The sequence below is a fragment of the Coffea arabica genome, chromosome 11c (genome assembly GCF_036785885.1).
Source record: "Coffea arabica cultivar ET-39 chromosome 11c, Coffea Arabica ET-39 HiFi, whole genome shotgun sequence".
In the NCBI taxonomy this organism is placed as follows: domain Eukaryota; kingdom Viridiplantae; phylum Streptophyta; class Magnoliopsida; order Gentianales; family Rubiaceae; genus Coffea; species Coffea arabica.
In genome coordinates this window covers 42,179,993-42,203,780 of record NC_092330.1, presented here as the reverse complement: position 1 = coordinate 42,203,780, position 23,788 = coordinate 42,179,993, and the positions used below count along the sequence as shown (strand labels likewise).

The 23,788-nt window shown below is 37.7% G+C and overlaps 4 protein-coding genes across 5 annotated transcripts; all 4 read left to right on the top strand.

Moving 5' to 3' along the window:
* Window positions 1–1,224: 1,224 nt before the first annotated feature.
* LOC113716699 (cullin-3A) lies at window positions 1,225–5,927 on the top strand. 2 transcript variants are annotated; one of them, XM_027241097.2, is made up of 3 exons: window positions 1,772–1,908; window positions 2,771–2,871; window positions 3,768–5,927. In XM_027241097.2, the coding sequence occupies exon 3, from the start codon at window positions 3,781–3,783 to the stop codon at window positions 5,806–5,808; it is 2,028 nt and encodes a 675-aa protein (XP_027096898.1). In that variant the 5' UTR covers window positions 1,772–1,908; window positions 2,771–2,871; window positions 3,768–3,780; the 3' UTR covers window positions 5,809–5,927. The 2 variants fall into 2 exon arrangements, with proteins under 2 accessions (XP_027096897.1, XP_027096898.1); XM_027241096.2 differs by lacking the exon at window positions 2,771–2,871 and having other exon boundaries at window positions 1,225–1,908.
* A 2,401-nt stretch (window positions 5,928–8,328) lies between these two features.
* On the top strand, window positions 8,329–15,886 carry LOC140017029 (uncharacterized). The gene is made up of 11 exons (XM_072071386.1): window positions 8,329–8,483; window positions 8,958–9,080; window positions 9,581–9,778; window positions 10,039–10,117; window positions 10,199–10,242; window positions 12,173–12,175; window positions 14,082–14,180; window positions 14,257–14,370; window positions 14,670–14,801; window positions 15,089–15,202; window positions 15,303–15,886. Exons 1-11 carry the CDS (start codon window positions 8,430–8,432, stop codon window positions 15,330–15,332), a joined length of 990 nt encoding a protein of 329 aa, XP_071927487.1. The 5' UTR covers window positions 8,329–8,429; the 3' UTR covers window positions 15,333–15,886.
* Window positions 15,887–16,266: 380 nt separating this feature from the next.
* Window positions 16,267–19,588, top strand: LOC113716521 (origin of replication complex subunit 6). Its single transcript, XM_027240900.2, has 10 exons — window positions 16,267–16,744; window positions 16,848–16,894; window positions 17,068–17,172; window positions 17,294–17,374; window positions 17,814–17,925; window positions 18,021–18,083; window positions 18,190–18,277; window positions 18,419–18,489; window positions 18,773–18,869; window positions 18,981–19,588. The coding sequence occupies exons 1-10, from the start codon at window positions 16,487–16,489 to the stop codon at window positions 19,055–19,057; spliced, it is 999 nt and encodes a 332-aa protein (XP_027096701.1). The 5' UTR covers window positions 16,267–16,486; the 3' UTR covers window positions 19,058–19,588.
* A 588-nt stretch (window positions 19,589–20,176) lies between these two features.
* LOC113717347 (sphinganine C4-monooxygenase 1) lies at window positions 20,177–22,795 on the top strand. The gene is made up of 2 exons (XM_027242153.2): window positions 20,177–20,818; window positions 22,053–22,795. The coding sequence occupies exons 1-2, from the start codon at window positions 20,588–20,590 to the stop codon at window positions 22,605–22,607; spliced, it is 786 nt and encodes a 261-aa protein (XP_027097954.1). The 5' UTR covers window positions 20,177–20,587; the 3' UTR covers window positions 22,608–22,795.
* Window positions 22,796–23,788: the final 993 nt, after the last annotated feature.

Here is a 23,788-nt window from a genome sequence, read left to right as displayed (position 1 = left end):
TTTTTCCTTTTTGTTTTTTTTACTCTGTTGTAGGAAGAAAAGAAAAAGTGGATAGGAATAATAGTTAGCACTTAAGTGCAAAATTATGGATAAACAATTCCATTTTGGACCGTTAAAAGTATTTTCTATCCTCAAGCTGGGGAACCCAGGGAAAAAAAAAGTCCAAAGTCCACAAACTCCAGAGACGGCTGACGGACGTGCACAAATTCGACTTCTCCTTTTGTTAAATGTGCGCAAATTCATTTAACCGTTTCTTTTTGTTTGGCCTCCAAACATTCTCCGTTTAATTAACTAAAACCAAATCCACGAACAATACCAATAAAAAAATTATCCTCCATTTCTTTTCCTTCCTCCAACTCCCAATCCAACCAAACCCAAACCAGCAAGCAAACACCAAACGCGGAAAGGGCAAGACAGCTTTAGGGAAAAAAAAAACAAGAGAAATTATTTTTCTTACTCCTCTTTAGACATGTCTGCCATTCTAGAATTACTAATTCCATTTTAAAAATCGATGATTCTGAATCTTTTGAAAGATGGAATCTAAATCAACCCTTATAGGACCGTTAGGGTTACAGTTCTTGAACTTTCGATTTCAATTACTATTCCGATTTCATCCAATTACGGTTCCAATTCTTTTAATTATGTTCAAACACTTGATGTTATAAAAGCTGATTCTAAAAATATGACAATGAATATTAAAAAAAGAAAAAAATTTCTTCTATTATCATGTACAAGGAAAAAGATAAAAATAATACAAATTTTGCGAAAAGATAGTCATTGTTGATTAGATTAGATTAGTTTTAGATTAATCATGAGATATAGGCGTACTAGTGGAATGAAACAATATGTTGTTGGCTTGGAATTGGAATTACTGGTATTAAATGTTGACTATTAATATAGAATTTTAAACCAGTCGAATGGGTTTAGAAAACAAATAATTTTTTTAGACGACTTGAACATATTGTAAATGCCAATTATGAGTTTGGTTTGAAATTTTGATGAATCTAAACTTAAATTTTTAGTTATGATTATGATTTAAATTCCAATTTCCAAAATTCTATTCCTATTCTGATTTAACAAACCATTGCATTCAGTTCGATTCAAACCTGAACCGTAGCTAGCCTTAGTCACCCTGCTAAATCCTTCTAATTCCCTACTTGTTTTTTTTCCCCGAAACGCTAGGATTTCTAATCCCCTACTTGTTATGCCAGTGTAAATTCCCTCTTTTGTTATTTTCTTCCTTTTTTTCATTTTCTTTCCTCGGAGAGAGACAAATTGCATCCAGTAAGTTAAAAAAGATTCTTCGCCTCCTTTCTTCGTTTCCTTTCCTTCCCAAATCTCATCCCCGAGCAAGGACCCACTCCCCAAACAATAATAAATCCACTTCATCCAAAGGTTTTCGAGTTTTCTCCCTTCGGTTTTTTGGCCCCAAATTCTTTCCCCTCCTCCGCTTCTCCCCATTTCAGTTGCCAAACCCCAGAAAATTCCTTTTCCCTCACCAAAATAATAATCTTCAAATTTATATATCAGAACTTTTCTCAGCCGTTCGATCTGTTTAATCCCATAGAACGAACGACCTAAAATCCTTCTTTGCTTTTCTCGTCGATTCTGAAATTTTTCAACTTCGATTCGATTCTTTTTTCTTTTTTTTTTCGTTTTTTATTTTCCATAGGTATCTGTATATAAGTGTATAGATATTAGATTGAGAGAGGCATAGGGATTTCAATTAGGTTGGGGAAAGATGAATAGTAGTAATCAGAAGAAGAGGAATTTCCAGATAGAGGCGTTCAAGCATAAAGTGGTGGTGGATCCGAAATACGCTGACAAAACTTGGAAGATTCTGGAGCATGCAATTACCGAGATTTACAACCATAACGCCAGTGGCCTCAGCTTCGAAGAGCTTTATAGGTTTATCTCTTTTTCATTTTTTTCTGATTTTCTTAGAATTTGTTCAGTTTGTCTGTTTTAATCTAGGTGATATTTGCCTCTGTTATACACTGATTGAAGTGCAGTTGAATTTGGGTATTAATTTTATCTTGTATGATGATTTGTTAATTTAATCTGAGTTTTTGTTGTGCGTGTTTATTTTTTTCTTTGTGGCGGAAAATTTTTTGTTGCTTAGTGTTAGCTGGACTGGACTGAGTTTGTAAATGGAGATAAAACTTGGGGGGGGGGGCGGTTAGTTATTACTGCAGTCTAGGTATTTGCTGGAAATGCGAGTTTTCAATTTTTTTTTATGGGATAAGTTGATAGTTACTCGGTTTGGTGCATGGTTTCTGGGGGATTTGGAATTTGATTTCTCCCTCTTTGACTCTTACTTTCACTGACATGTAAACGGGAAGGAAAGGCTACTGCAGCATGACTTCTGGCTCTCTCTTCTGACGGCTTGGTACATTCCTTTATGGACAACAAGCAAAATGACATGGTTTCCTCAACGACCATGTTGTGTTTATATCATTGGTTTGTCAGTTAATTAGTAGAGATGAATATTTGATAAGAAATATTTGATTCGGTTGTGGAAGTTAATCATTGGGTTTAGTCATTTGATGGACACCTTTTCTGCGGAATTATGAAGAGAGTAGTTCTTGTTTTTGTGTCAATCTCATTACCAAAAGTTAAAATGAATGCAATTATCAATACTATTACCATGGATTTTGTGGTACTTTGTCATTTAACATGAGGACAATGAACTTCCTAGATTCTAGGGGTTTTCATGCAAATCATTGATTTGCTTTAGCCACTCCTACCTTTTTTTTTTGTGCTTTCATAGAATTGGTGTGATTGTTGGGAGCTATCAGTGAAGTGGAATGCCTTTCTGCAAGGTCACATTTGCCATCTATTTTGGTGTATATCGAGCTTCAGCTGTCACATGTAAGAATGACATGTGGTGTCCTAATTAAATTCAAGTGCAGCCTATGTGATCTACCTTCTCATTGCATTGACAGACAATGATTGTTTGCTATGATTATTTTTGATGGTTCTACATAACAGGATCAAATCTTCACTATTTCTAGGCCTTATGTGGTTTAGAGAAATCTGAAGTAGCGCTACTACTCGCTGGCTACTTAGCTGATTTTGACACTTGGATATGAGACACTGGTTGTTTTTGGCAAGTTCCGCCTTTGAGTGCTCACTGTGGGAAATGTTTATACTCCTGTGGCATTACATACTTATATCCTTGGAATAAATGTATTAGGTTTCCTTATTATTTATGTTGTTTAACCTTAAGAAGTGAATTTTTGTTTCCTTTTTTTTTTGGGAAGGAAGTTGCAAGCTGATGTTGTTACTCTACTCAAAGAAATCAGAAAAGGGCAAATAACCATCTGTTTAAAATCTTAGTAGGTGGATATGGTCATCCTGTGGAAGTACCCAAATGCACATGTAATCAACTTTTAGCTTCTCTAAGTTGCAAGGATTCAAGAACTTTTTCCCCATTATTTTGCATGGAAGTAGACAGGGTCCTGTATATGAAAAGTTTAATTTGGGATGACTTAATGGTTAAAATGTTACACAACTGTTTTGCATAGGAGTTTGTGCACCTCGCCACAGAAATAATATTTGATGTCAACGTTGACCACGGGAAATTTCAGTACTCCTAGACTTACAGATCTAGAGATCCTATGATTGGTTTTTATTAGCTCTTTGTATATAATTTTTGTTTCTTGTCAGTTGCATGTTGAGAAGTCTTTGTTTAGCCCATCGGTATAAATGTTTTGTTGTATGGTAAATTCTTTTTTATATCTGATGTCTAATTTGCATTACTCCAGAAATGCTTACAACATGGTGTTGCATAAATTTGGTGAGAAGCTGTACTCAGGCCTTGTAGGGACAATGACTCTTCACCTACAAGAGATGGCAAAAACCATAGAGGCGGCCCAAGGTAATTTGTTCCTGGAAGAGCTTAACAGAAAATGGAATGATCATAACAAGGCATTGCAGATGATCCGTGACATATTGATGTACATGGACCGGACTTTCATTCCCAGTAATCGTAAAACCCCTGTTCATGAGCTTGGGCTAAATCTCTGGAGGGACAATGTGATACATTCAAGTAAGATACAGACTAGGCTTCTGGATACACTTCTTGAACTCATACAAAAAGAAAGGACTGGTGAAATCATTAACAGGGGGCTGATGAGGAATATAATTAAGATGCTAATGGACTTGGGATCTTCAGTGTATCAAGAAGACTTTGAGAAACATTTTCTTGAAGTTTCAGCTGATTTTTACAGGGCAGAATCACAGGATTTCATCGAGTGTTGTGATTGTGGAGACTATCTTAAGAAAGCTGAAAGACGTCTAAATGAAGAGATCGAGAGGGTCTCACTGTACTTGGATTCAAAGAGTGAAACTAAGATTACCAATGTCGTGGAGAAGGAGATGATTGCGAGCCACATGCTTCGACTAGTTCACATGGATAATTCAGGCTTGGTGAATATGCTAATTGATGACAAGTATGAGGATTTGGGGAGGATGTACAACTTATTCCGCCGGGTCCCTAATGGTCTTCCAACAATAAGAGATGTTATGACTTCACATTTAAGAGAAACTGGTAAGCAGCTTGTTACTGATGCTGAGAAGTTGAAGGATCCTGTCGAATTTGTCCAGTGCCTCTTGAATGAGAAAGATAAGTATGATAAAATCATAAATTTAGCTTTTAGCAATGACAAAACTTTCCAGAATGCCTTGAACTCCTCCTTTGAGTACTTCATTAATCTTAATCCTCGTTCTCCGGAGTTCATTTCTTTGTTTGTGGACGAGAAACTGCGGAAAGGTCTGAAGGGAGTCAGTGAGGAAGATGTTGAGACTATTCTTGACAAGGTTATGATGCTTTTCCGGTATTTGCAGGAGAAGGATGTCTTTGAGAAATACTACAAACAGCATTTGGCAAAACGACTTCTATCAGGAAAAACAGTTTCTGATGATGCTGAGAGAAGTCTGATCGTCAAGTTGAAGACAGAATGTGGGTATCAGTTTACGTCAAAATTAGAGGGTATGTTCACTGACATGAAAACATCTCAGGATACTATGCAAGGGTTTTATGCTGCGTATGCTGCTGAGTTAGGCGATAGTCCCACACTGGTTGTCCAGGTTCTGACAACAGGGTCCTGGCCAACACAACCTAGTATCACTTGCAATCTGCCTGCTGAAATGTCTGCTCTTTGTGAAAAGTTCCGTTCATATTATCTTGGGACACATACAGGTCGGAGGCTCTCCTGGCAAACAAACATGGGCACTGCTGATCTGAAAGCAATCTTTGGAAAAGGGCAAAAGCATGAGCTGAATGTGTCCACTTACCAGATGTGCGTCCTCATGCTATTTAACAGTGCTGATAGGCTCAGCTACAAGGAAATTGAGCAGGCGACTGAGATTCCTTCATCTGACTTGAGAAGATGCTTGCAGTCCCTGGCATGTGTCAAGGGGAAGAATGTTCTTCGGAAAGAGCCAATGAGCAAAGATATTGGAGAAGAAGATGCTTTTTTTGTGAATGATAAGTTTGCAAGCAAGTTTTACAAGGTGAAGATAGGAACTGTAGTTGCACAGAAGGAATCTGAGCCTGAAAAACAGGAGACACGTCAGAGGGTTGAAGAGGACAGGAAGCCCCAGATTGAGGCTGCTATAGTTAGGATCATGAAATCTCGGAGGGTGTTGGATCATAACAACATTATTGCAGAGGTGACCAAGCAGTTGCAATCTCGTTTTCTGGCCAATCCTGGAGAAATAAAGAAACGAATTGAATCCCTCATTGAGCGTGATTTTTTGGAGAGGGATAGTTCAGATAGAAGATTGTATCGGTATCTTGCGTGAGCAAGCTAGTTTGGTGCATTCCTTGTTCTCTTGGGTCAGGTTGGGTTTTACGATGGAGCTGTACCCCAACTTACAGTTTGCAAATGTTCATTTTAACTTGCATGCGATCTTTCTTGACATTGATTGAGATTTCGTCTTGTTAATACCCTTGTTTAGGCGTGTGCATTCTTTCCCGGGTGCCTTCTTTCCATCATTGTTTAGACGTGCACGTGCTGCCGGTGCAGTTGACTTCACTCGTTAAATTGGATGGTTGCATGCTTTGCGTCCGGGTGATGGATATCTTATATGGAAACAAAATCTCGGACCCTTGAAATCACATCTTAGGAGCATCATCCACATGTGGCTGGAGACTTGCTGCTGCTGGGAATTTATCTCACATTTGGATTATAAAGTATTAGCAGGAAAAAAAAAAAAAAAAGGAAAGGTGCAAATATACTAGTGTTACGCGTTTTTTGCTACCACAAAATATTTTAATTACATAAAACTACAAAAATTCCTTAGTACCAACTTTAATCCACCATAACTCCCTCTAATGCTGCACCCTTTAATTGAGGTTGAACTTAGACCTCTTGATTAGAAGCTAGCTAAAATGCACGCACTCCAGCAGTCCTGTCATCAGAAGATATTACGGTTGCCATTGTTTCAAGTGTGTGCGCTGAGTAAACTCCGCCCTGGAACAAATCTTATTCCTACCTGTCCCATTTCTTCCCCAGGACAGAACAGTTTAAACGAGACAAATGCTTAAATTGGTATGGTAACCACTCAAATTCATTAATTGGTCAGCAATGGTTTTGCACAATTTTGGCAATGAAATTAATCGAAACATTGTGAGAAATGAAGTGTTTGAATTGAAACACTGCGCACTGAAATTGATACCGCAGCACTTCATTGTTGAAGGGGTTGGGAAAGGATAGAGACAACAGTAATTTTTTTTTTTTATTTTTTTTATTTAATCCTTCTAGGGATCTTCCTCAAACAATAATTTTTAAGTTGCTTGTTTTACTATAAAATTTAAACGGCCAGTATTTCACAAGTATTTTCTCGTTTATTTTTAAATCTAAATTAGATTTCACAAAAATAGGCAGCAAAAGAAAAAGTGGTATAAAAGCATTCACATTTTTGCCCAATTAATTCACTCTTGGGGCCATACAAAAACAAGTCGTACTGCAATATTCTTAATTCAAAAATTTCATAGTCTGAATTTTACCAAGAAATATACTACACAAATGACAAAAATCTACCCCCAGTCTTATTCACTCGTTGCCTTTAGATTTTCTTTTGCTGACTGACTAATCTATCAATAAGATCAAAACGAAGAATTTTTTAAACTTTTTAAGTTATTCACTACCAGGTGTCTAAATAATAGGGCAATCACGTGCTTGCTTAATAATACACTTTTTTTTGCCATCAAAATTTTTTTTTTTAAAAGTCCCAGTACCGTGTTTAGTAAGCACGGCTGATTAAGGATGTACGCGAGTAGCTCGGTCAACGACTCGGCTCGAACTCGGCTCGATTACACCCCTACGGCAGATATAGTTATAAAAGATTCTCCTATCAGATCAACATTTGTACAAATTTTTTTTCCTTTTTTTCATCAATAAACAAAAGAATTAGCCACCCACACCAATTTAGCCCGACTATGCGAATCCCTAATAATCTTAGAAGTAAAAAGTTTTCCAAAAAAAAAAAACTTAAAAGTAAAAGAAAAAAAAAAGGTTGAACATGATGGTTGAAAAGTTTCTTGTATCTATTGGAGCTCTCATTATGCAAAGGTGTTGTAGGAAAAGGGTGAAAAGAGGAGACACAAGCTAAAAGACCTAGAGAAACATATTATTGCCCCAAAGCATGTCTGCTCTGTAACTGAAATTTTTTATCTTTCTTTCCAATAGAAATTTCCCCAAGTAGAAAGATGTCATTAAAACACCTACTCTGAAGAATTAATCTTCTCTCTGCAACTCCAACTTGTGGTGTGGCGAGCCTGGTACAGTGTTTGAAGAGAACGTACTAAAAATGACCATAACAATAAGGACAGATTTACATTTTTACTGGGAAAGAGATGCGCCGGGGAGGGGGAAAGTTGGTGCGCGAAGTTAAAAAAAAAAAAAGACCACTTAATGGTTCAAGACCAGACTCATGAGGATCCACTGAAGTCGCGATTGACTACACTTTGTGCTAATTTGTGTAACATTTCTAATTGTTACGGTAGAAACAGGATATTATAGGATGGGTCACTTTATATAATGAGAATTATTTTTTGAATATTACTTCTATATCATACATTTAAGATGTAATTTTATTTGGGTTAGTAGAAACGTAAGATATATGGATGCTTCAAATATAAATAAATATAGTGACGTGTTGTTTTCAATTTCTATCAAAATGTAAGTTACTAGAACCGCGCCTTTCTCTGCTCAGAATCAGATGACAGGAGGCGCGCTTCTCGTGTCACGCCTTCATTCTAGAGCACAGCGCTCAACCGCAGCTAGCCCCTTGTTTTCTGCATAATAAAAAAAAAATTTTAAAAAGCCGCAACTTCATGACAATAGGCTAATTAAAACCCAGAAATAGGTTTGTTCAGGACAAGAGCTGGTAAAATAGTTAGTTAAAAGGCTTCCACAGAAATGGCGGCAGAGCTGGAAGAACTGCTGGGCTTCCTTTCATCCCCTTCTCCACCTGTAAGTCTCGTTTAATATAGCTTGTTTCGGCGTAGATGACTTGAAATAATTTGACTGAGGGTTCTTAATTCATATCCTTTTAATCGATGCTAGTTAACCTATCTTATGTTTGGAATTTTAAGCTTTTTCTTGTTCTGATGAAGATTCATTTTTAAATTTGGGTCCTGGTTATGTTCTGGTAGTCACTGCTAATTTCTTTAACTGCTGCACCAGAGTTGAATCCCCTGATTTGTACTCAAAAATCGAGTTTCTTGACTACGGACTTTTAGTAATGTTCTCGTAATCATTACTTAATTTTTGAAGAAAGGCTATGAGAATTGAGAATCTAATCCCTTCTTGTTTAGTTGGAATACTAGGAATTTTTAAAAAAAAAAAAAAAAATTGATTGAGCTTGTATTTTTTTCAATTGATTGAACTTGTATTACCTATTCAAAGTTGATTATGTCCATTTAATGATTTTGATTATATGTTTAGGTAAAAAAAGCAGCAGTTGACATTGTTCGGGATTATACAGGATCGGAGGATGGCTTGCAAATGCTTGGAAAGTGTTGCGGCGTTCTTCTTCCATCTCTTTCTCGCCTTCTGGCTGAAAAGAAGGTTGATTTCTGTGTTCAGTGTCTCTTATGCTCCATTTGCTTGCATCGTGTTATACTTCCATCTTACTGTTTGTCGATAAAACGGATGGGGAACGTAAAAGAGAAAAAGTGCTGAAAGAAAGAGGAGAAAAAGGGTACAAAAATTTAAGATAGCCCATAGGATGGACTATTTTTTCCCTAATAACCTCTGCACGCAGCATTTTATGATTTTAGTGAGATTTTCATCACTAATTATGGAATTATGCTCAGATAAGATGGCTACCAATCATTCTGCAGCTGCCTGTTTTGTTACAAAGTATCTTGTTTTAGGCCCATATTTCATGTTCTAATTTGATTTGGATGAACAGACATTAAATATGGTTGGATATGTTTATAAATTCTCTTTGAAGCTCCTCTACTGCATCTTTCACCCCAGAATGAAGAGGGTGAACTTGATTTAGACATTGTTTTTTCCTTGTATCTAATTTATGTAATACTGCTTTTGTGTCTTTATGGCTTCAGGAGGTGTCAGAGCCTGCAGCTGAAGCACTTGTAAATTTGTCACAAAATTCAGATTTAGCTAAAAAGATGGTGGATACTGGTGTTGTTGAGACAGCAATGCAAATTTTATACAAGGAGAACTGTGAAATTACTGGATTGTTGGTTATGCTCCTTGTTAACCTTACACAGTTGGATGCTGGTATTGATTCTTTGCTTCAGGTTAGTCCCTTGTATTTCTACTTAGTCACTGTTGCTAAATATTTCCAGAGAAAATGGTACAGGATGCTGTTTCAGTATGTTAAGTTTTGTAATTCTCAGACCCTGAGTTTCGAAAACCACATGTAACTTAAAAGCTCTAATTCTATATATTTAATGCTTCTTGGTGGTTCAGATTCTACTTTTCTTTTGATCTAGTATGTTTTGTAAGCCTAGTTTGGACAGTGCTCATTACTATTTTAAATTCTGTGTCTGGTTGTCAGTCTGGGGATGAGAAAATGAAAGGCCTTTATATCATGAAGCTTGTCAGATCATTCTGTACGTCATCCAGTGAGAGAAGAGGTACAGTATATAGCTTCTCTTTCTGATTTTTGCTCTTTTTCTGTACTACCACCAGAATTTATTATCTTTGCTTACTTTCAGGTGATCCATTTGAACATGTGGCATCTGTTCTTGTGAACATTTCTGTTAGGAGAATATTAGTATTCTTATAGATAATAAATTAGTAAGGGTATTCTTGTAAATAGTCTGTTAGGTTTGTACTCCTATAAATACTAGTTGGTCACTCATAATAGTGTGACTAGATGTTTTCCTCCCAAGATACCTGTTGACATGGTATCAGAGCAAAAGTCCTAGGGTTAGGGTAAAACATCTAGCAAATCACTGTTCACGCGCACTGTTCATAGCGGCACTGTTCACGTATACTGTTCACGGCACTGTTCACGCCGATACTGTTCACGTAGTTACTGTTCATGCCGTTACTGTTCACGCGTTTGTCTCAAGTTTTGACCCGTTCTTTCGTTTGACGTGCTATTCGCTATGGTTGAAAGGTTTGTTAATACGGTTATCACTGACCAAGTTGAATCAAGTTCTTCAACACATGGGTCCCAGAAAACTGTTACTATATCTGAGGAAGATTATGTTAAATTCCTACAGTACCAAGCTACAAATCACGCATCTCTTCCCTCTGCTTCTTTAGCACAAAAAGGTAATGACCCATGGATTATTGATTCCGGGGCTACTGATCATATGTCAGGTACCTCTAAAATTTTTTCTAATTTTCAAGAGTCAACTCCCTTTCCTCATGTTACTTTAGCTGATGGATCTACTACTAAAGTTAAAGGACTAGGCACTGTAGAAATTAATCCATCACTTCCGCTATCTTCTGTTCTTTACGTACCCAATTTGCCATTTAATCTAATGTCTGTTAGTAAGCTCACTAAATTTCTACAGTGTACAGTTACTTTTTCTCCTGATTCTGTTGTCATTCAGGATTTGAAGACAAAGAGGATGATTGGTGGAGGGCATGAGCATAATGGTCTTTATTTTCTCAACTTCAATGGTCCGATAGCATGTCCTGCTACTGTTTCTCCTCTTGAAATTCACTGTCGTTTAGGTCATCCGTCTTTACAAAATTTGAAAAAGTTGGTTCCTACTTTGAATCAATTATCTTCGTTAGAATGTGAGTCTTGTCAGTTAGGAAAGCATCATCGTGTTTCTTTTGCTCCTAGAGTCAATAAACGGGTTTCTGAACCTTTTTTGTTAGTTCATTCTGATGTTTGGGGTCCTAGTCGAGTCACTTCAAAGTTAGGTTTTAAATATTTTGTAGTCTTTGTTGATGATTTTTCCAGAGTTACATGGCTTTATTTAATGAAAGATCGTTCAGAATTATATTCCATTTTTTGTGCATTTGTTACAGAAATAAAGAATCAATTTGGTGTGCCTGTACGTATACTTCGCAGTGATAATGCGAAAGAATATTTTTCCACTCCTTTTAATACCTTTATGACTAAGTCTGGTATTATTCATCAGTCCTCTTGTCCTCACACTCCACAACAGAATGGAGTTGTTGAAAGAAAAATTGGGCATTTAATCGAAATTGCTCGAACACTATTGTTGCACATGAATGTGCCCAAACAATTTTGGAGTGATGCAATTCTAACTGCATGTTATTTAATTAATCGCATGCCATCTAATATTCTTGGAGGTCAATTACCTCACTCCATTCTTTTTCCTCATGAATCTGTGTTTAAATTGCCTCCTCGTATTTTTGGATGTGTGTGCTTTGTTCATCAGCTTGCTCCCGGGGTGGATAAATTAGATTCTCGTGCTATTAAGTGTATTTTCTTAGGATATACACGAGCGCAAAAAGGGTATAGATGTTACAGTCCAGTTTTAAATCGATTTTTTACTTGTGCTGATGTTACTTTCTTTGAATCCACTCCGTATTTTATCAAGCAAAGTATGTCTTGTGAATTAGACCAGTGTCCCTCTTTTTCCTCTCCTGTTTTACCAGTCCCTTCCCCTTTATTACCTGAGTTGTCTAGTCCACCAGATTCCATAGCTCGATTATCTCGTCCTCATCTTCAAGTTTACTCTCGTCGTTCCATGGTTGAGAAAGTTCCTGATATGCCACGCACTTCACCAATTAACTCTCAATCTTCAAATCCAGGTATGACGCCCTCCTCTGAGTTAGATCTTCCTATTGCTTTACGCAAAGGTAAGAGACATTGTACTTCCCATCCTATTTCTAATTTTGTTTCTTATTCTCGTCTCTCTATGTCATATTCTTCTTTTGTTGCTTCTCTTGATTCTATCTCTATTCCTAAGTCTATTACCTATGCTCTTAATCATCCTGGTTGGAGATTAGCTATGCAAGAAGAGATGTCTGCTTTGGAACAAAATGGTACTTGGGATCTTGTCCCTCGTCCTTCAGGTAAGCCTGTTGTTGGTTGTAAATGGGTGTACACTATAAAAGTGCAGCCTAATGGTTCTATTGATAGATTGAAGGCTCGGTTGGTAGCTAGAGGATTTACTCAGGTGTATGGAGTAGACTATTTAGAAACATTTTCTCCTGTTGCAAAGATTACCTCTGTCCGTCTTCTTATCTCTTTGGCAGCAACTTATAATTGGCCATTGCATCAGTTGGATGTGAAAAATGCATTTCTGCATGGAGATTTGGAAGAAGAGGTATATATGGAACAACCTCCTGGATTTGTTGTTCAGGGGGAGAATCCGCGGTTGGTTTGTCGTTTGAAAAAATCCTTATATGGATTGAAACAGTCCCCGAGGGCTTGGTTTGGCCGGTTTAGTAGTGTTGTCATGGAGTTCGGTCTGACAAGATGTGGAGTAGATCACTCTGTATTTTATCGGCATTCTAATGCTGGTAAAATTTTATTAGTTGTTTATGTGGATGACATTGTGATTACAGGTGATGATGTTGTGGGGATTCAGAAACTTAAATCCAATCTGCAGGCAAACTTTCAGACAAAGGATTTAGGTCATCTACAGTATTTTCTGGGTATTGAGGTAGCTCGGTCTAAATATGGGATTTATTTATGTCAAAGAAAATATGTACTCGATATGTTGAGTGAAGTTGGGATGTTAGGTTGCCGACCTGTGGATACTCCTATGGATCCCAATGTGAAATTAGCAGGAGATCAAGGTGCATTACTTGATGATCCTAAGCAATATCGAAGACTTGTGGGTAAATTAAATTATCTCACTGTAACGAGACCTGACATTTCGTTTGCAGTGAGTGTTGTGAGTCAATTTCTTGATACCCCTCGTACTAGTCATTGGGATGCTGTTATACGGATTCTCAGGTATCTTAAAAATGCTCCTGGAAAAGGGTTGCTGTATCAAAATCATGGACACAATGATATTGAAGGATATAGTGATGCAGATTGGGCTGGTTCTGCCTCAGATCGAAGATCGACTACAGGATATTGTGTGTTTGTTGGTGGTAATTTAGTGTCGTGGAAGAGTAAGAAGCAAACAGTTGTATCCAGATCAAGTGCAGAATCTGAATACCGCGCTATGGCTCACACTGTGTGTGAGTTGGTTTGGGTGAAGAGCATGTTACTGGAACTTGGGTTTGAACATAAACAGCCTATGAATTTAGTGTGTGATAATCAGGCGGCTGTTCATATTGCGTCTAATCCAGTGTTTCATGAAAGGACAAAACATATTGAAGTTGATTGTCATTTCATTCGAGAGAAATTGCTTGACGGGGTCATCAAGACATCTCATGTACCGTCTGTAGATCAATTGGCTGATGTATTTACTAAGAGTTTAGGGGGCTCTAGGGTGAAATATATTTGTAACAAGTTGGGTGCTTATGATATATATGCTCCAACTTGAGGGGGAGTGTTAGGAGAATATTAGTATTCTTATAGATAATAAATTAGTAAGGGTATTCTTGTAAATAGTCTGTTAGGTTTGTACTCCTATAAATACTAGTTGGTCACTCATAATAGTGTGACTAGATGTTTTCCTCCCAAGATACCTGTTGACAATTTCAAAGAAAGAAGCCGGAAGGAAGCTTCTGTTGGATCCAAAGAGGGGACTTTTGAAGCAAATCATTAGGCAGTTTGATTCAGTTAGCCCATTGCGGAAGAAAGGGGTATATAAATCCCTGACAAAGTCGATATCTTTCTTCTTTAAAACATTTTGTTCCTTCATTTTGCTTTGCTACTCAGGTCTCAGGAACCATCCGTAACTGCTGTTTTGAAGCTGAAAGCCAGCTGCAGAATCTTCTTTTGATCTCAGAATTTCTGTGGCCAGCTCTACTCCTGCCAGTTGCTGGAAACAAGGTTATGTTGCAGTTTTGCCAATTTTGAGGTTCAATTTGGTTGCTACCGATTTGCTGACAGATTGCTTAAACAAATGGAATTTCATTTTCATTAGTATAGGTTCTTTTTCACCTCCATTTAAAAAAAAAAATCAACTTGAATTGGTTATGTTTTCAGCTAGCTTCTCCTGGACTTTTCTTCTCCTTTTCCCACACATTCCTGTATTTGCCTAGTCCTGAACTTTTCTTCTCCTTCCCACACATTCCTTTAATTGCCTAGTATTTGACTCTCTGTCTCATGGATTAATTGCCTTGCAATAGATATATAGTGAGCAAGACACCTCTAAAATGCCACTCGAGCTTGCAAGTGCACTTTCAATTGAGCGCGAGCCAGTTGCTGATCCTGACATACGTGTCCAAGCACTTGAGGCCATTTACCTGCTGGTATTGCAGGTGAGATTGGCATCTACTTGTCTCTTGTCTCATACAGGAATATGAATTACTCGTTCAATAAGTTTAGTCAAAAATTTATTGAGAAGTCTACTTCAAGTAGTTTGTACCCACTATTGGAAAGAGTGGACGTGCACTCAAAAATGGATCAGTTCTTTTCCTATCATGATACTTACGGGCAGTGATGTACGTAAAGTTCCTCATTGATGATAAATGGTGATTTCTTTTGAAGTTTTTGGACCGTCTAATACAAAACCTGTTCGATAATGCCAATCTTTCCAATATTTCAGGAGGCAGGTCTAAGGGCATTTTGGTCAGTTAATGGACCTCGAATACTGCAAGTAGGTTATGAAGATGAAGGACATCCTAAAGTGATGGAAGCATATGAGCAAATTGGTGCCCTGGTATTTCATATTGGATTTTCTCGCCTCACATCCATTTTAATTTTTTATTTGACATTTCCGTTCTACTGCAGAAGTGTAATCTGTTTCCTGGTGTTGGCAGCTGTTGCAAGAGAGCAGCTCTGGTGATTAATCCACGGAGGCACCGAACCTGGTTAATGTGACCTTCTTTTTCATCTTCAAGTTCCTCAAATGCAGGAACCCTCAAGCATGCAAAAGGATGCATGAATTCCAAATTCTTTCGTGCTTTGGAGGTTGTCCATCAGTTACCGCTCCATTTCACGATCCTTGATGGTTGCTGCTTAGCAATTTGACGCACTGATTTCGTCAGTGATCTTTTCATTGAAGAGAGGAGCAAAAATTTACTAGACTGCTGTTATTGTTGGAGAAGAAACACAATCAAGCACCGCATATTATCATGTCTTCGGCTTAGAGACATTCAAATGATGCAAGTTTGTTTTGATCAGTTTCTTTCCACCCTGGACACGTTTGTTTGGATTGCTGGGCTGCCTGGATTGTGGGAGCTTCATCCATTGTCGGCATCCTTTCCTTGCTGTATTTGGTTAATGATGCTAACAGAAAGAAACTGGCACAAAAACTCGCTTGCCTAGCCTGTTCCATAATTCTATGCTCCCTGTTTAGCACTTAGGATTGGTACCACTAATATATCAATGTGTGTTTTGTCTCCTTAGATGGTGCATTCTATGGTTAACTCGAGGGTTTCATGGCGTTATATCCCTTTTTTACCTTCTTTTCTGTTTTCTTCTCCGGACGTTTTCCCTTCCCATTTCTTTAGTCTAATTTTCTCCTCTTAGTATATATTTTCTTTTCCTTCATAGGATCAATGAATTACATCAAAATAGTACCATAAATGTCGGATGATGCTTCTTATGAAGAGTTTCTATCTTTTAAAAAAGAAAAAAAAAAATCCCTGATACCCTACTGTTATACCCACGATCAGCAGCACGCCTCCGCTATAGATTTTTTTTTTTCCAGAAAGCATATGTACCGTCTCAGTGAAGCATTAGAATACGTTTTTTTTTTTTTGGGTATAAAACTCATTCAAATTCATTTTAAATTAATCAATCAGTCAAAAACTACAGCTTAGTATACTGACTCAGCATCGGGACGGGGCAATTAATTCCACCTTCTGCGCTATCAAAAGTTACTGTAACTCTGTAACCGTTGTCACATGGCGCCAAAATCTCCAAAGTTTTCAAGTTTCACCTTTCACAGCGCGCCAAATTAGAAACCTCCGAAAACACACAGACGCGCACCCCACCTCAGATGGTTCCCGCCATTGCCGTTCCCTCCCAAATTTCTCAAAATAAAAGAGGAAAATGCCCTTCCCATCTGAACCCCATTTCTCACTCTCACAAATTTTCCAATCTGAGAAACCCAACTTACAGAAAAAAAAAAAAGACAATGGACCTCTCAGAAATTGCCAAAAAGCTTGGCCTCTCACAACCCAAACACCTTATCCGCAAAGCCGCAGAGCTCCGCCGCCTAGCAGACGCCCAATTTGATTCCTCTATCATTGGTGTTGTAAGCATCCTAATTTGGATTATAAGCTTCTACTCTTTCTTCCAACTTTCTTTATGAGTTTATTAATTGATTAACTTGTTTTTTTGGTTGATTTTCATTTTAGGGGGAGATCTGCAAGGCTATAATGTGCTTAGAGATTGCTGCTTCTAGGTACTGCCATATTGTGTATTTATTTATTTTGGTAACTTTTCTTTTTGTTGAATTGGGACGTTAAATTGTAGGGGTCCTTTACTGAAACGCGGCCAAATTTTGTTAAATTTGAGTTGGATTGAATACGTATGTATTTTAAATATCTTTTTTGATTTTGGTCAAAACATTTGTAGGATGGATGTGATTTTTGATCGACAAGCAGCGATAAGGTTAAGTGGGATGTCAGAGAGGGCTTATATTAGATCCTTCAATTCAATGCAAAACGGCATTGGAGTCAAGTATGTTATCCAGTTTCTTGGTTGATGGTATTATTTTATTAATGAGAACCCTTTTTTTTTTTTGCGTTGGTATCAGTTAATGAGAGGTTCTTTTTCTTTTTTCCTTTTCTGGTGTGTGTAGGAACAATGTTGATGTTAGGGAATTGGCAGTCCAATTCGGATGTGTAAGGCTCATTCCATTTGTTCACAAAGGCTTGTCTTTGTAAGTTTCAAACTCAACTGCTATTGTTTCATCGTGCTCAACAGATGTTGTAAAACACTTTAAGAACAATATATAGATTTTGGATTATAAGCCTTCTTTCTCTTTGGAGCATTGTGTGTTGATTAGAGTAAGAAGGCTAAAATTTTTGGTGTTAAATGTACAATGTTTGCTTAGAGTACGTTGCAAATTTTGGACGTGTATCTATGTGGAGTTGTTGATAGTTTTGTCATTCGTGAGTGCATTGAAGATATTTTAGCATTTAGGAATGCAAACGTGTTCTTATATACTAAATAATTGCAGATTGGTAAAGATTTGGACACCCATCGATAAGGGATTATTTTGTTATATAGGAACACATGAAAATAATTCTCTTTGTAGGAAGATGAATTCTGTCATTCTTCATATTATTGAAGTTTCCTTTTCTCGTGCTGATTTTCAGATACAAGGATCGATTTCTTTCTTCCTTGCCCCCATCTCGTAGGGGCACTGCTGATTTCACTCGCCCTGTATTCACTGCTGTTGCATTCTACCTTTGCGCGAAAAAATACAAGGTAATACAGGCGCATCCTTTGCCTGCTCCATGCAAGCAAAGCAAATAAAGTAGAATTATAAATTCTTAACTAACAATCCACTGGTGATTTTGCAGCTGAACGTAGATAAGATAAAGTTGGTTGAAATCTGTGGCACCTCAGAATCTGAATTTTCAAGTGTAAAGGCTATATATTTTCTTATACCTGCAATTTTGTTAGTTATCGGGCATCGTACTTCCATTTTTTGAAAACTCAAGGAATGTTGAGCTGGAAATGCTTTGACAGGTATCCATCTCCATGAGGGACCTATGCTTCGACGAGTTTGGCGTGTCAAAGGAGAAAAAGGATCCTAGGGAAATAAAAGGAAACCGAGGTAGGAAGCTGATCTGACTGATCTTATAGTATGTTATTGTGATGTGATTCGCATATTAGGCTTTTCATACATTTCAGTGGCTTAGTTGAGGCTGTAATTGAAAGTCTAAACTCAATTTTCTTTTACCCTATGCATATGCAGCACTGCTGGATGCATTGCCTGAAAAGAGGACCGCGGAGGATGGTGGTTATTTATCTGATGATGGTGGGGAGGTAATTACTTGAGAATCTCATACCATGAAAGGATTCCAGTTATGATCAGTGACTGACACTATCTAGGCAACGTTCTCGAAATCAAATTCACCAACTAGATTTGATGCATTACCGAAGGCAAAGTGTCTATCTATGATGGAGAAACACGAACATTTTCTTAACTAAATTAGAAAACTGTTTCTTTTATCCTGAAATTGGACTTGCACCGTAGCTAGGTTGCCCACGGTATTATATGGTCTTTTGTCCATTGAAGTTCTAATTGTATTTCATAACCCAACTGCAGCCTTCTGCCTATAAAAAGCGTAAGCGAAAGGACAGACACGATTATGAGGAGTGGAAATCTGCAGTTCTGGGTTGTAATGGTCGCACCAAGGCCAAAGGTAGAGAGCTAGCCCTCTTTTTTGAATATCAACAGTTTGATCAAACATAACTGCAGGCTCTAACGTTGTTTTGAACAACTAATCCTCACATGTACGAGTGTTTTGCTGTAGCCCCTGCTAGGAGAGCAAAACAAGCCAAGCTCAGCTTTTTGAAGAAGGCTGTTGAAACACAGGTGCAAGCTACATGAGGCACATTCTTCCTCCTTTCGGCTTTTGTTGATGAGCCTTCGGATTCATGTTATCTCACGAGAGCTGAATGACTAATTCTTTTATTTATACTCCTAACTGGAGATGCGCAATGGTTCATGCCGACTCCCAACCTCTTTTGTTGGTACTGCCTTCTCCATGGGTCGCAAAATGAGCAAACATGCATAGGAAGTGCCCAGTAACTTAAAAACTGCTCTAGCGTCACAGAGATCGCTGTGTGCTGTACGAAGCAGGAAGAAGTATATATTTACTACTGTACATGGTTACCTACATGCTTCAGCATCAAATTTTCCCACCTGTTAGCTTATTTAAAGCTGTTCAATTTGCCATTAGAGATTCAATGCCCTTTTATGCAGTAGGTAAAAAAGATTGAATTTTGGATACTAGTTAGTTCATTGATGGATGGACCTGTAGCATAACTTGTTTATGTTAATTGAATTGGTAAATGGAGAGGTTCATTGGGGGCAGGTTATCAGTTGTTACAATAATATTAATAGAAACTTTTTAACGGATGTTTGATGAGTTTTTATTAATACATTTTAATTATATATCTAATTTATTACTCCATACAATCACAATTATTACTCCATACAATCGGTCAAGAACGAAGGCTAAAACCAAAAATCGGGTCGAGCAAGTGACTTGCGCACACAATTTCTAAGAAGCCCACAGGAGCGCCCGCCGCAGGACACCAAGAATCGGGTCAAACTCAAACTCGGGGGGGCCTGCACTCGGTCAATGTCCACCGCCACAAGTCTAGCCACGCTTTGGCTCAAGACTGCGAGTTGCGACGGACGCTCGCTCGCCTGGATTTGTTAGTGCACTTCTATATTAGAAAAATTAAACTCCAAATTAAAAAGCATGCTTGAGTATATGTGGCAAAATCAACACCACTTTCTCATAAAGATTAAACAATTGACAAAGAAAAAAAATCAAATACCATCAGATAGTAGTGATATCTATCCACCAAAGTTTGAATGAAAGTTCAAATTTGTAGCCTATATGATAATGCCAACAAATCAAGTATTATATTTGTATTATTGTACGATTTCAAAATAGTTTAAGGTTGTAAACCAACAACAAACTACCCCACCGTATATATACATACAAAGCCAACAGGGTAGATGATTCTTTCTTCTTCGTTTTCAACGGCACCTCTCTAGTTCCTTCTTTCGTCTAGAATCAATCGTCCTCCGTTGAATTTCAGACTCCACTGCACCCCCCGAAAATTCAAAAGGTAATAAAGCAAGCAAGCACATTTACAAACACCCCCACCCAAATAAGGAATTCCCACATAATTCCCCGACACCTCTAGCTTTAGGGTAGGTTCAGAAAGAAAACTTCAACCTTAAATCTTCAATTCGAGTTCAGAATCCCCAGCTCTTCCTCTCCAAACCCTATTTCTTCCAAAATTTTCCTTTTCTTTTTTGGGGTTCCTCTTGTCTTCCGTTTCTTCTCTTATTTTTCTTTTCAGGAAAATATAGGATTTGGGAGTTAGTAATTAAAAAAATATGGAGATCAGGGGGTTGGAGATATCTGATGAATTGATGGGCACTTTTGTGCCAATAGTGATGTATTGGGTTTATTCGGGGATATATATGATGCTGGGGGGTATGGATAATTATAGGTTGCATTCGAGGAAAGACGAGGATGAGAAGAATTTGGTAGCTAAGAAGGACGTTGTCAAAGGTGTTCTTCTTCAACAGGCCGTTCAAGCCGTTGTTGCCACCCTCCTTTTTGCCGTAAGTTACCTGCAAAGAACATCTTGATCCTTACATAATGTGAAAAAAAAATGGTTTTTTTGCCATTTTGGATATGGTTTTCTGCTCTGTTCGATAGTTTTCCCATGTTAGGTGCCTTTGTACTCATGAGGTTATGCCATCGTTATCGACTGAATTTTGCAGATACGGAATTGTGGGATCATGCCTTTTTCTTTTCTTTTTTTTTTTTTTTTTTTAAAAAAAAAAATTTTGGGTAATACCCCCCTCGTAGGTATATGTAGAGCTAATCATTATGGTGTTAAGACGATCATACTGTTATGGTGAACATGCGTGATTGTTTAGGTTTCAATTTCTTGTGATCTATCCTACATGTGGAATTTATGATAAAACAAAGTCCTTGTTCCTTTAGTGCTTTGAAATGGACTTGTATCTCTTTATTCCTGGGAGTGTGCATACGAGGAATTGTGTTTTTTTTTTTAAACTAAGCTTGGTTCTTGGTTCGAGGTTCAGTTAACTTCAATGTTCTGATGATAAAAACAGAGCAGTTACAGAAAGATTTGAACTATTTCTATACTCGCAGCTAATTAGGAGAGTTTTCATTTATATGCCGTTTGTGTCATTTGAGTGCTTACTTTTTTCCTCAAAACATGTAGTTGGATATAGTCATTTACATGTCCATAATCTATTGGTGTTAATTTGATTCTGATAAGTACATTCATTTGGTAAGGTAGCAGTAGTTTGATGTACCCCTTCACATTAAGCCAGCTTCTATTAGTTTTTATTTGATTTTTGGAAAGTTGATCATTTTGCAGGAAGTGAAATGCTTCTTTACTGAGCTTAGATGATATTGTGCCATCATATAGTTAATCAGCTTTGAGAATATTACGTTACCTACGGGTCAATTGAATTCCTGGTGAACTATTAGTTGTTGATATAATAAAAAATACTTATTATGTAGTGATCCACTGCAACATAGTGATGGTGTGGTAACTTGGTGATTCTTAACTGGTTTTCAAGTGCTACTACACATATCACCTGTTTGATTAATCAAGCCAAATTCTGGTACAACAGGCAGCTGGGATGTTTCTAATATATACTGCTGTGCTTTTGAATGTCCTAATTCATATTGAAATCTAAACTCTCTTTTATATCAGTTTCTGCAATTGTATTTTTCTGGTTGGTTATGTGGTAACTAATGCAATGAGCTGAAGATTTGCTGCCTGTTGATGCTTAATGGGTTCTGCTGATGGTCCAGGCTACTGGAAATGATGGTGAAGCTGAAGGAGATCAACAGCGCCCCCTTGTTGATCTTGCTAAGCAGTTCTTCATTGCAATGGTGGCCTTAGATACGTGGCAGTATTTCATGCACCGATACATGCATCAGAACAAGTTTCTTTACAAGCATATCCATTCTCAGCACCATCGGCTGGTTGTCCCGTATGCATATGGAGCCCTGTACAACCACCCTTTAGAGGGGCTGATTCTTGATACAGTTGGTGGGGCCTTGGCGTTCCTCCTCTCAGGCATGTCTCCTCGGGCTTCCATCTTCTTCTTCTCCTTTGCTACCATGAAAACGGTTGATGACCATTGTGGACTTTGGCTGCCTGGAAATCTGTTCCATATTTTCTTCAGAAACAATTCTGCGTATCATGATATACACCATCAACTCCACGGTACCAAATATAACTTCTCTCAGCCATTCTTTGTGACGTGGGATAGAATTCTTGGTACTTACATGCCTTACACACTCGAAAAGAGAGTTGACGGGGGTTTTGAAGCAAGACCAACCAAAGACTACAAGGAGGATTGATGGTCTATGTCAGATTATGTACCACTGAAATTTTTGGTTCTCGTTTTTCTTGCAGATACTCTTTTTGACTGCGTAACCTGTATATATTTATACTTAGATATATTGTTGTATAATTGCTTTTTACTTTTTAAGGTACGAGTTTTTGAGACAAATAAAGAAGTCCCTCCCCTCCTAGGATGATTGGTTTTTGTCACCGTGCATGTATCCTTAGAAGATGAAAAAGTGGTTGCTGTTGAACGAACTCCTCCGTAGTGTTTTTTTTTTTTTAAAAAAAAAAAAATTTATTTAGAGAAGACTGACTGACTAAATTGGTTCATAGTGTATTACTACTAGCTCCATCTGCAAAATACACTACTAAAGTCTATAATCTATAGATGTGCTTTGAAACTTTGTCGAATTGTTGTCTGAATTTTGTTCTGGTTGGTAGTGGTAGAGAGGTCTGTTCGTAGTTCGGTGTCGCTTATTATTAGAACCAATCACATAATTATAAGCCATAATTGGATTCGAGGACCACTACCCTAATTGCCTTTTGCTTTTGCAGCGGTCGATATGCTGATCCCAGGAGCTTGGGCCGCATAATAATTGGATACACATTCTCTGGACCTTCTTCCAAAAAGAGATAAACAAAATAATAATACATTTCTCCCCATTTCCAACTTCTATTTCTTCTCAACCCTCAACCCTACCCGGAAGCATGTATATAAATCATGTGGATTGTGGACCATGACAACGAGACGCCCTTATCTCGAGCTGAATTGCGTATTTAAATAGCCCTCTTTCAAGGCTATTCTGTCAATACTGGTGTGGCGGCTAAGCCTAATTGTGGGGTGGGGAAATAATCCTAGCGGTTGGGATGTTATCAAATTTTGGTATTTCATTTTAGCTTTAAATTTCAGCTGCACAAAGCAGTATTCTTTTACATCACATTTATAGGTTTTTTTTTTTTAATCTAACTCTGACGTCTTATCATTTCATGACCCCATCCTCACATGGCTTCCTTCCAGCTTCATGCTCTAATTTGTTCCTTTCTAAGCTCTGCTGTTCTACTTTTGGTGCTCCAAAGGAAAAGCACACCTTGAGATTGCCCACAATTTTTCAGCTGATTTGATCTCTCAACTAGAGTTGCAGTAGCCCTTGTTTTTTTTTTTTTTTCCTTTTTTAATCAGACGTGAATTCACGTC

Excerpts from the sequence above, each read along its gene's own strand:
- LOC140017029 (XM_072071386.1), top strand. The coding sequence starts at position 8,430 with ATGGCGGCAGAGCTGGAAGAACTGCTGGGCTTCCTTTCATCCCCTTCT. Across the intron at positions 8,484-8,957 it reads TTTCATCCCCTTCTCCACCT|GTAAAAAAAGCAGCAGTTGA; the intron begins GTAAGTCTCGTT and ends TTATATGTTTAG. Across the intron at positions 10,118-10,198 it reads GTCATCCAGTGAGAGAAGAG|GTGATCCATTTGAACATGTG; the intron begins GTACAGTATATA and ends GCTTACTTTCAG.
- LOC113716699 (XM_027241096.2), top strand. The coding sequence starts at position 1,742 with ATGAATAGTAGTAATCAGAAGAAGAGGAATTTCCAGATAGAGGCGTTC. Across the intron at positions 1,909-3,767 it reads AGCTTCGAAGAGCTTTATAG|AAATGCTTACAACATGGTGT; the intron begins GTTTATCTCTTT and ends GCATTACTCCAG.
- LOC113717347 (XM_027242153.2), top strand. The coding sequence starts at position 20,588 with ATGGAGATCAGGGGGTTGGAGATATCTGATGAATTGATGGGCACTTTT. Across the intron at positions 20,819-22,052 it reads TTGCCACCCTCCTTTTTGCC|GCTACTGGAAATGATGGTGA; the intron begins GTAAGTTACCTG and ends CTGATGGTCCAG.
- LOC113716521 (XM_027240900.2), top strand. The coding sequence starts at position 16,487 with ATGGTTCCCGCCATTGCCGTTCCCTCCCAAATTTCTCAAAATAAAAGA. Across the intron at positions 17,173-17,293 it reads CAAAACGGCATTGGAGTCAA|GAACAATGTTGATGTTAGGG; the intron begins GTATGTTATCCA and ends TGGTGTGTGTAG. Across the intron at positions 18,490-18,772 it reads TATCTGATGATGGTGGGGAG|CCTTCTGCCTATAAAAAGCG; the intron begins GTAATTACTTGA and ends ACCCAACTGCAG.